Source organism: Cyprinodon variegatus, unplaced genomic scaffold (assembly GCF_000732505.1).
Source record: "Cyprinodon variegatus isolate N-32 unplaced genomic scaffold, C_variegatus-1.0 Scaffold222, whole genome shotgun sequence".
NCBI lineage: Eukaryota > Metazoa > Chordata > Actinopteri > Cyprinodontiformes > Cyprinodontidae > Cyprinodon > Cyprinodon variegatus.
Genome location: NW_015150675.1, coordinates 124,349 through 135,219, shown reverse-complemented (window position 1 = coordinate 135,219; position 10,871 = coordinate 124,349). Strand labels below are relative to the sequence as shown.

General features: G+C 37.3%; 1 protein-coding gene across 1 annotated transcript in view; it reads left to right on the top strand.

Moving 5' to 3' along the window:
- Window positions 1-3,337: 3,337 nt before the first annotated feature.
- Window positions 3,338-10,871, top strand: part of mms22l (MMS22 like, DNA repair protein) — a 29,277-nt gene continuing 21,743 nt past the window's right edge. The window contains exons 1-9 of the mRNA XM_015380814.1: window positions 3,338-3,588; window positions 3,924-4,049; window positions 4,217-4,269; window positions 5,867-5,954; window positions 6,056-6,227; window positions 7,980-8,073; window positions 8,159-8,289; window positions 10,283-10,396; window positions 10,476-10,652. Coding sequence (XP_015236300.1) covers window positions 3,416-3,588; window positions 3,924-4,049; window positions 4,217-4,269; window positions 5,867-5,954; window positions 6,056-6,227; window positions 7,980-8,073; window positions 8,159-8,289; window positions 10,283-10,396; window positions 10,476-10,652 — 1,128 coding nt within the window. The 5' untranslated portion in view covers window positions 3,338-3,415. The remainder of the gene's footprint in view (window positions 3,589-3,923; window positions 4,050-4,216; window positions 4,270-5,866; window positions 5,955-6,055; window positions 6,228-7,979; window positions 8,074-8,158; window positions 8,290-10,282; window positions 10,397-10,475; window positions 10,653-10,871) is intronic.

Sequence of the window (10,871 nt, the reverse complement as noted above, 5' to 3'; positions counted from 1 at the left end):
AGATGGAGCAGGGACCCCCTAATAATATATATTGTATAAAATTGTGTTATATCAAACTGGTCCTAAAGTCACTCTACAGTAATGTAACAAAAGTAATTTCACTATGGGATTATTAAAATATTTCTGATTCCCGGTTGAATGGACAGGTGTTGTGAATAAAACGGTGCCCAGCTTGAAAGAGCTCCTGTGTGTCGCTGAATGTGTGCATTGATCATGGGTGGTTCAAGACAGGGGGCAATGGGGGCCAATGCTCCTGTAGACCATGTCCAGGCCCCTATACTGAAGACATAATACTCAAAAAAATTCTACTGATGATATGCGCTGGAACAGACATGGTTACTGGTAGGTCCTTTGAATCTATTTCATTTTTTTCCTTTACAAATTCTCTTTGTACAAACTATTCAAAAACAATAAGGTGATAGCTTCAGTGGTATTGAGATAGGATCCCAGTTTTAATTTGCTAAATGTTTTTTTTCAAAACAAATTGCTCTATTTTTTACGGCTCAGCTTATCAGTTTTTCTTGAGTTCTAATTCAGATTTAATAGAAAACGGTTATTTTAACTTAAATTAAGACAAAGATCTTATTATATTGACCTAATAAGACATATAATTTTAATTAAACCTAATTGAATAGAAATTTCACTTCCTGAAGCTTTCTTATTACATTTCAATGCTTTGCCCTGTTTTTTATATCATGCTTTTCTATGCTCCCATGAAAACACGCTGGCCCCCTCCTGGACCCCTGGTGCATTTGGTTTAGAACCGCCACTGGTATTAATGACTGAAAGACATCTTCTGCCTCCATTTATCTGCTTACTGCAGTGTGTTGAATTCATGTTATTGTGTATTTAAAGACATTTCAATTAGAGCAAAAAAAATGCATTGGGGAATATTTAAAAAAAAAAAGTCTAATCAACCAAAATTTTTGTGACCTCCCCAAGCAGTACCTCCCTGGACCCCCTAGGAGCTGCGGGCCCCCTGTTGAAGAACTCTGCTTTATATCAGTGCCACCATAGATAACCTCATCTAGTTTATACTAAAACTGTTACTTTGGGAAAAAGGGCTAAACTCTATTTTTTATTTTATTTATTTTTTTTCAAGTTACACTATAGATCATTGTAGTACCACCAAACTTGTAGTATTTGTTGTGAACAAACTAAATGAATATTAAATTTACATTAATTCTCAGGCAAATAGACAAGCAAGCGTAGCCTAAATCCTTGCCCTCCTTTTTTCTACTGTTTAAAATATATATATACGTTCTGTTGGGTAAGTATCCACACCAACATAGAAATATTTCGCATATTTNAGATGGAGCAGGGACCCCCTAATAATATATATTGTATAAAATTGTGTTATATCAAACTGGTCCTAAAGTCACTCTACAGTAATGTAACAAAAGTATTTTCACTGTGGGATTATTAAAGTATTTCTGATTCCTGGTTGAATGGACAGGTGTTGTGAATAAAACGGTGCCCAGCTTGAAAGAGCTCCTGTGTGTCGCTGAATGTGTGCATTGATCATGGGCGGTTCAAGACAGGGGGAAATGGGGGCCAGTGCTCCTGTAGATCATGTCCAGGCACCTGTTATGGCCCCTGTACTGAAGACATGATGCTCAAAGAAATTCTAATGATGATATGAGCTGGAACAGACATGGTTACTGATAGGTCCTTTGGATCTATTTCATTTTTTTCCATTACAAATTCTCTTTGTACAAATTATTCAAAAACAATAAGGTGATAGTTTCAGTGGTATTGAGATAGGATCCCAGTTTTCATTTGCTAAATGTTTTTTCAAAACAAATTGCTCTAATATTTACGGCTCAGCTTAACAGTTTTTCTTGAGTTCTAATTCAGATTTTATAGAAAACGGTTATTTTAACTTAAATTTAGCCAAAATATTATTATATTGACTATTATATATTAATATATATTATTATATTGATGATAAGACATAGAATTTTAATTAAACCTAACTGAATAGAAATTTCACTTCCTGCAGCTTTCTTAATACATTTCAATGCCTTCCCCTGTTTTTAATTTCATGCTTTTCTGTGCCCCCATGAAAACACACTGGCCCCCTCCTGGCCCCCTAGTACATTAGGTCTAGAACCGCCACTGGTATTGATGAATTCTTCTCCCTCCATTTATCTGTTTATCTTGTGGTGAATTCATGTTATTGTGTATTTAAAGACATTTCAATTAGAGGAAAAAATTGCACTGGGGAATATTTAAAAAAAAAAAGTCTAATCAAACAAAACTTTTGTGACCTGTTTAAATTATATATAGACGTTCTGTAGGGTAAGTATCCACACCAACATAGAAATATTTCGCATATTTAAGCTTTAACGCTTCCTCCCAGCCTTTTTGTTTTAACGGTAACGCAACGCAGTAAATGAACCATGTGGCGAGAGCGGAAGTACCCAGCAGGGAAACCTCTTGTTACATTTTTTTGATACATGACTAGCCCCGCCCATGATGCAAACTTCTGACAAATCAGCGGAGGCGAGGAATGTTTGCGCATGCGCACGATTTAGGCGCGTGAGCGCTTGAAAACCAAAACACTGTAATGACGGCTTGTCAGGTTTTATATATTAAAATCTTGTTATTTTCCACTAAATGATAAGGAGAAACTCTTATTATAAAGGTAAGAAACAGTTAGTGAATTTTTAGAGTATCTCATGTTTTTTAAACATGAATTAAAGTGTAGTAAACCTGTTATCGCCTATTTCTGACAAACATGGCCGCTATGGCATTTTGAGGATTTTAAAGCTATATTTTAAGCTACAAAATTTTCCTTTTAAAAGCTTTGATTTTGGTTGTTATTCGGCGAGTATATTACTGTATTTCATCAAACTGCTATGGAAGTTATATATCTCAAATATATATTTTATGTTGCGCCCTGCTATGTGTAATCATTTTTGTAATCATTTTTGGCATGTTAAGCAAAAATTTTGTCTTTTTTTTTTGTTTAATAGCAAATTTAACAACAACTATAGCTGGTCAAAGTGCTGCAGACAAAAAGAAAGAAGAAAAAAACTCTCCAAAACAATCATTAAAACATAAAACAAAATACAAACACTATAGAAAACAAAGGGGGAAAATCATCTGACAAAACACAAGAGAATACAAATATAAAATAAAATACAAAGAAAAGATAATTCAAATGTGTTTAAAGAAGAGATTTAAAAACGCCAAGAGATGAAGTCTGTGTAATATAAAGGAGAAGGCTTCACAGTTTTGGAGCTGCCACTTAAGAAAAGTTGAAGTACCCTAGATTTATATTACAATTAATATAAATAGGGTGAATACCTTCTAAATTACTTTACAGGTTTTTTTTCTTTTGTTTGATTTAGAACAGCCATATTTTAACACTTCTGCCCCGATTGATGACTGATAAGGAGACAACATCAGCATGGCAGAAGATTTCAGCGAGTCCCTCACTCCACCGGTGTCTCCCTTTGCTGCAGACGGTCAGTGTGGTCTAGCAGCTGCTCGACCCCCCTGCTTCTGCTGCTTTGAAGCTAAGGACGACCACACTGGAGCTCTGTCCCCTGAGGGACATCTTGGACGAGGTTCCCTGAGACGGTATAGAGTCAACCCGCTCAACATATCTGCTCTAGTTAAAAGACACTACAATGTTTTTGTATTTTTGTTTTAGGGGGAACATATGCAGTAAAAACACAGCTGAGCAAAGAGGTTTACTGAACGTTAAAATCTTGTATTTATAAGAGTTTAACAGAATTAGATCGTTAAAAAAAATCTGATAATGTTTTCCTTTGTGAGGTGGGTAACAATTTCTAAAGATAGTATCTTTGTTTTTGGCAAAGTAGTCTGCCCAGTAGAGTTTAACTTGAGAAGCTGTTAATCTAACAGAAGTAAACGTGTAAATAAAGACTGTTTTTGTTGCTTCCTGTTTGAAGGCTGCTGCTGCGCCTTGACCCGGCCCCTGCAGAGTTCGAGACGGACACGGTGGAGATTTTTGGCTTCACCTGGGTCACAGAAACGGCGCTGGTGGAATCGACAAAACTGCTCTTTGGTCTCTTTAGGTAGGGCAGTGAAACGACTTCAAGCTGCTGTGGCTCTTGTTTGCACGTTTGTTTAATTACAGCAAACCATCAATTGGTGAAATCAAATAGCTAGAAAAGTGTGTTTGTTTACAATTAGATTTGATGTGTAACCTGCTTTCTTCATATTTTGGTTTGTTGCATTTCAGACAAACTTTTTACAAGTTGGAGTCTTTGGTCCAGTCAAGCTCACATGACTTTGGTAAGTCTACAAGGGAGTAATGAGGGGAAGGGTTCTCTCTGTTTTTTAATTTACTAAAGTAGATTATCAAAATTTGGAAACATTTTATTTGTCATTTAAAATGCTACCCATTCAATCTGACCTGACTTGAGTTATTTAGACAATAAGAATTATTTATTGTTTGAAATGTGCAGACTTGGTAAAGACACACTGAAGGTCTTGCTGCTGTAACTGAAGTAGAAAGTGGTTTTGCACACTTGGTAGAAACTGTTTTTCAATCCTCTTGACGGGGATTTTCTACTTTAAGTTTGTCTATCATACCAAATCTAAAAAGAAAACAGTGAATTTGCTGGTTTGTTTGTGTAAATTTGTGAAACAGTTTAAATAATATGAATGCTATTAGTAAGGTGCAAACATAAGGAAGTAGAAATCCACTACTATTCGGAAAGAGAATGAGGCTATAATCTAAAAATGCAAAGTGAAAACAACAATGAAAAGTATGTGTGAATCAAGCTGATTTTATGGGATAGTCTGGAGCAGCACATGGAAAAAGCAGAAATCTTCAAAGAAACATGAACAAGTAAAAGTAAACTTGTAGATATCATAGGTAAATAAGGCTGCGATCACACTGCAGCCTGAAGTGACCCAAAAAACACATTTTTTTTGCCTATATGTGACCTTGATCTGATCTTTTCATGGCAGTCTAAAAAAAAAAAAAAAAGGGCCACTTGGCTATGTGGTCCTGAATCCGATACGAATCTGATCTTTTCAAATGCGACCTGTGTGAGAATGGCCAGGTCGCATTTATCCAAACTGAACGGCATTAATGCGTCTTACTATGAAGAAGCGGCAAGAAAAACAACAACCATGGCAGGCGATGATGCTGAGAGCAGTATTTATGTTTAACCATCTTGAAAAGATTGTGTTTTTATGGTTGGAAGAGACCGCTAGATGCGCTCCAGCACTACCATCCATGTTTACTTTTGTAAACACCGAGCACGCTGGCCTGTGATGTCATTGCGTCCTCTACTGCGCATGCAGGACACTTAGGTTGTATGAATGCAGTTCACAAAGGAGATCATAAAAAGTTGCATATATTTGGAAATGGAACGGCAACGCAAAAAAAAAATCGGATCAGAATTGTGCATTAAGGCCTGCAGTGTGAACGTAGCCTAAATGTGTGTTTATAGCTTTAAGTGGAGGTAGTATTTATGACGGAGCAACATGTGATCTGATCTCTTGTTTTTTTCCTATCAAATCTAATTATTCGATTTCTTTTCCCTTCAGTTTCATAATGAAACTGATAAATGACAAACTGTGATTTCAAAAATGTGCTTTTAATTCAACCGTTTCCTTTGGAAGGGGAATTTAGATTAAACAGCAACAAAATTCAATCACTGAAAATGCTTTTTAAACAACATTATACAACAAACAATGAAAATATAACAAACTAAAGATGAAGTAGAATAATTCATCTGTCTGTCCTTCACCTATGCAGCTCCGGCTCTGATCACCTGTTTACTGTGTGACCATTCCCTGTTGATAAAACGTCACATAAAATAAAGCTTCCCATGGAACCTCTTCTCTGTTTTATTTATTTATTGTTTTTTCTTTTTAGGACAAGCAGGAAATCTGCATTATGAATCGGAGGACCTTCGTCAGCAGTGTGTTACATTTCTTCAGTATGTTAAAGTCTTTTTGCACAGGTGATGTATTTAATGTTCATACAATTAACAGTTGAAAATTTTGATGAACTCATCACTGTCACTTTTAAAAAATATATTTTAATTTGGTGGTTGTCTTGCAGATTCCTGGGGCCGCCCTTGGATGCACCTCACCTGCATCCTTATGAGCAGCTGGAGCAGCAGTTCCCCTCGGCTCTTCTGGAGGAGCTGTTCAGCATCACTCTCCTCACAGGGAGACTGAAAGACCTGCCTGCAGGGGTTCAAAGTGCCTTCAGTATGCAGAACCATGGAAAGGTACCGCTGTATGTTTAGTCAGCAGAAATTATTGAAACCTTTTTTAGTTAAACAAGAGTGTTAAGAGAAAACAAATAATGAGCAACTGGTATTTGTATAAGTAAAAGCACACAAAATACATTTAAAGTGCAAAATAAATAACAAATTTATAACATTTAGTATATTATACAATAATATTTATTATTTATGCATAAATAAAAAAATGAAAGCACTACATAAACAACTTTTATGTGTAGACCAAAGAAACCGCCCTGTTCACAATGGACAGCGGTTTCTGTTTCTGTCATGTATCCTCATGTTAAATCTGTATATATTTATCAGAAATCTTTAGATCAAGCATCACATAATTTGCTATTTTTTCCAGGTTGTAAAACAGAAGAATATCAACATTGGCAAAACGGGAAATGTTTAAAGTCGTAGGGAAATCCTATTTAAATGTCAAATTGCTCTGGCTTAAACATGTATGTAAATGTACTCTTTATCTGACGATATTGTCCCAAAATTTAGAAAATTTAAATTGTTAAAAAAATACTGTCTTAAAATCTTTGTTTTTTGTTTTTTTTTTGTTTTTCGTTATCCTATGCAGGCCAGTTAGTTATACGTCAGCCTGAACACCTAAATTCGATCAATCATATATCAACGGTCATGTTGATATATGATTCATGTTTTTCAGTCATAGCATATTTTTTCATATGTTGCAGCTAATATACGCAACGGCTGAAATAAGAATGATTATTTCCTTTACCATTAAGTTCCGTCCCAGTGTTCACGGGGATGGACGTCTGTGTCTTCAGCAGGCGTAGAGCTAACAGAACTGGCAGCATTGCGAGGCAAGGGCTCAAACATGTACGGCTGGAAGCCTTCTACACCAAACCAAGCATCTGCTGCCCTGGCGTCCTCTTCCACAACATCTTCGTCCCCGCTTTCCTCCTCTAAATAAAAATTATATGATGGAGGAGACTCATCCACGGCCTCAGACACAAAACTCTCCTCCTCTTGCATGTTTCCTCTGTCCATAGCGTTCCTTGACAGTGTCGTTTCTAAGTCACCAATTTAGTCCTTCTTGGTCCCAATGGAATTTCCCATTGGGAACCTACTAGCACTAAGTTGCTAACTGGTTAGCAAGATGCTTCCGACAAACCGGCCACAATCAAACTTGCTTGCGAACCTTCCACCAGAACAATCCCTCCCTCTTTATAAACGACCAATCACGTTCACTTTATTCACTCATATAAAGTCGTGGATCACTCAGGAGAATTCAGAAATGCAACGGTTGGAACAGCCGTTTCCCTACCACTTTAAAGCCCCTTAAAATGCTTAAACTAAAAGAAATGAATTATCTTAAATAATGTCGATTATGCTTTGATATTTTATCTGAAACTAAACTACATCAAGTTTGTCTGAATTATAGCCGAGGCAGCAGCAGGTGGTGAGGCGAATAAAAACAGAGTCTGTCTGTGAATTGATTACAGTTTAAGATCTATTTATGATGGATCTGTTTAACTGTTTCAGGAAAAAACAAACAAAAATCATTAACTTATACGCTACGTTTGATAAAGAGTTCTGGAAGCCATGCTTTTTAAAGCACAGAGTACAGTGAATCAATAAAGACTGTAGGAACAGGACTATTAAAAGTGGTGGGCTTCATAGAACGCAGGAAACAATAAAAAGTGACTATAATAAAGTTCTTTCACTCCCACAGCTGGGTTGGTTCATCTTCCAGTCACCCTGATCCTCTCCATCCTCCCACAGATTTTCCCTCCCTCCTGGCATTTGTTGCACCTTCATCTTGACATTCACTGGTCAGTGCTGGAAATCCTACATGCTGTGGGTCACAAGATGCAAAGTACGACGCAAACACAAACCGGGACTTAACCAGTAATGTCTGTGTTGCACTGAGTCATCTTCATCATTGTCGGATGTGTCTGCAGGCCAGGTGGTCTACGCCCACCAGTTTGTCAACTTGACGGGGGAGAACCTGACTGATGCCAGTCTGTTTGAGGAGCACCTGTGCTCTCTGCTGTGTGACCTCACTGCTCTGGCCATGGGCAAATACAGCAAGGTGGGACAAATCACTGCATCTCACCATTACCCTGTTTGCCTAGTTAAAAATGGGACACAGATTAACAATCATTACCAAACATAGTAAATGTTAGTGGTATATATTCCAACACCTGTAGTGAAAAAAGCAACATTTCTGTTTCATATTCATTCAATTTATTTCTATAGCGCCAGTTCACAACACATGTCATCTCAAGGCAGTTTACAGTTCACCAGATCATCCAGTCAAATTGATTCAATGTTTTCTATCTAAGGAAAACCAGATGATTGCATCGACTCATTGGCTCGAAGGCAAACCCTCACACTAAGCATGGTTGTAGCGACAGTGGAGAGGAAAAACTCCCTTTAGCAGGAAGAAACCTCCAGCAGAACCAGGCTCAGTGTGAGCGGCCATCTGCTGAAGCCGACTGGGGTTTAAGGAGACAGAAGCAGAGATACAGAAAGAAGCAGAGATACAGAAAGAAGCAGAGATGCATACATATATTATTCTGACAGTTTTTCTTGCTGCTGCTGAGCTAATATAATAAATAGATTATTTCAGTAATGCATCTTTAAACGTAGATTTTAACAATAAACTTCTGCAAAACTTAGTCTCTAAAGGCTAATTAAATGTAATAATTCAATTATTTGCACCTAAAAAACACAATAGTATAACAATCTTATATTTACTTTAGTTAGCAGCCCTGGCAGTTTGCTGCATCACAGAACTGCTATTTTTTTTAACTCAAATTAGTGCTAATTAGGGCTGCAAATAACGATTATTTTCCAAATCGAGTATTCTTTTTTTCATTATTTTCTTTTCGATTAATCGATTATAGCAAAAGGTTCCTTTTAGAATATTTATTTTACTAAATTAAACCAGGTGAAAAAAAAATTTCACTTGCGTTCTGGATGGAGCATATTCACACACACACACATATTATTAGTAACACAAGAATATCTTTTTTTTTTTTTTTTTTTTACTGTAATTCAAAATGATAATATGTTTTATTTACAATTCCGATATCATTACTGCTCTAAATAGGTTCCTCTGTCAGTTAAAGGCATGTTTTAGAGTCTCTACACCCCAGTTAAATGATTAATCCATTACTAAATTAGTTGACAATTATTTAAATTATCTATTAATCATGATTAAGCCAATCAATTGTTTCAGCCAAAGTGCTTATATTAATATCTGATACTAATGTTGCTGTTATGACCAATAAGTAATATTTACGGATATCAAAGTTCCTTAAATCTGGTCCTCAGGTCTGTTGACCTGCAGCTTCCGGATGCGTCTCAGCTTCATCCCTCCTGAGTTAAATAAGCAGGTTATTAGCAGGACTCTGGAGAACCTGACTGCATGATGCTGAGGAAGTCATTCAACCCTGGATTTGCGTGTGTTTAAAATATATCTAAAAGCTGCAGGATGCACATTTGTGGAAAAACTCTGACTCTGCTTTAGTTTAATACCCAGATTCTGATCTGCATCTCCTCCCCTCCTGAAACAAACAGCAGCGAGAGGAATATAAACATTGGCATGTTTGAAAATGAGCCACATCACCTGATATGCAAGTTAATTCTGTCCTGTTGAGCTGCAACTATCGATTATTTTACAAATCGATTAATCGGCTATTTTTTCTCGGGTAGCAAAAGGTGGTTTAAATTTTAAACTAGTTGACGCTAAAACACGACTGAAATGGTTCTGGACAGAGCTTATTATTAACCTACAAAACAGGTTTTTCATGTTCAATGCAACATGTTTATGTATGTGTGTAGCTGTTTTAGCTAATGGAACACATTAGGATCTTTATCCTCCATCTAATTGATTAATCAGATTATCGTCTCAGCGCTTAAATGATGCATCTCTTCTTTTAAAGCAGTCATCTCCATTGGAGATGCAATGCACAGCAACATGCAGGGGAGGAGCAGAACTTAGTTTAAGATCCAATACCATGAAATTTTTATAAACTTGCCTTTACCTCGTCTTGTAAACCGTTTTTTTTTTGCTCCAGGTGAGGCCCACTGAGACGCTGAGCAGCGACCCCTTTCTCTGCCTCTGCACCAAAGAGCTGTGGGTGCTGCTCATGTACCTTCTGGAGCACAGGAATAAAGTTTTACGCACACAGGTAGCTGTAATACCCCGATGACCTCAGTGGCACGATGAATCGTGTCAAAGCTGATCTGACTCTAGTCTGTTTCCTCCAGTCTTTCTGGAGCTACATGAACTCCTTGCTGAAGCCTTTGGTTGCCGGGCAGCCTGCAGAGGAGCGCTTTGCAGGCCTACCTGCGCACGTTAAAGACCCGCTGGGATTCACATGGTGGCTCCTCACTCACCTGGCCATGCTGGGCCAGTACAGCCGCAACGGAACAGTCCAGAAAGAGGTCAGAGAACAAGACAGTCTTCACTGATAACAAGAGGAAATGTTTGAAATAATATTCAATTTTGCACTGATGCCATTTTTTTGGCCGCGATACTGAAATTGATGTGTGTGTATGAAGAACCGCATACTACTTGGATGTAAATAATTGCCATCATGGCTTTGTCAAGCTGCTGCCTACCTTAGTGAAGCAGGAAGAAGACTAATACAAAGTGAATCCAGT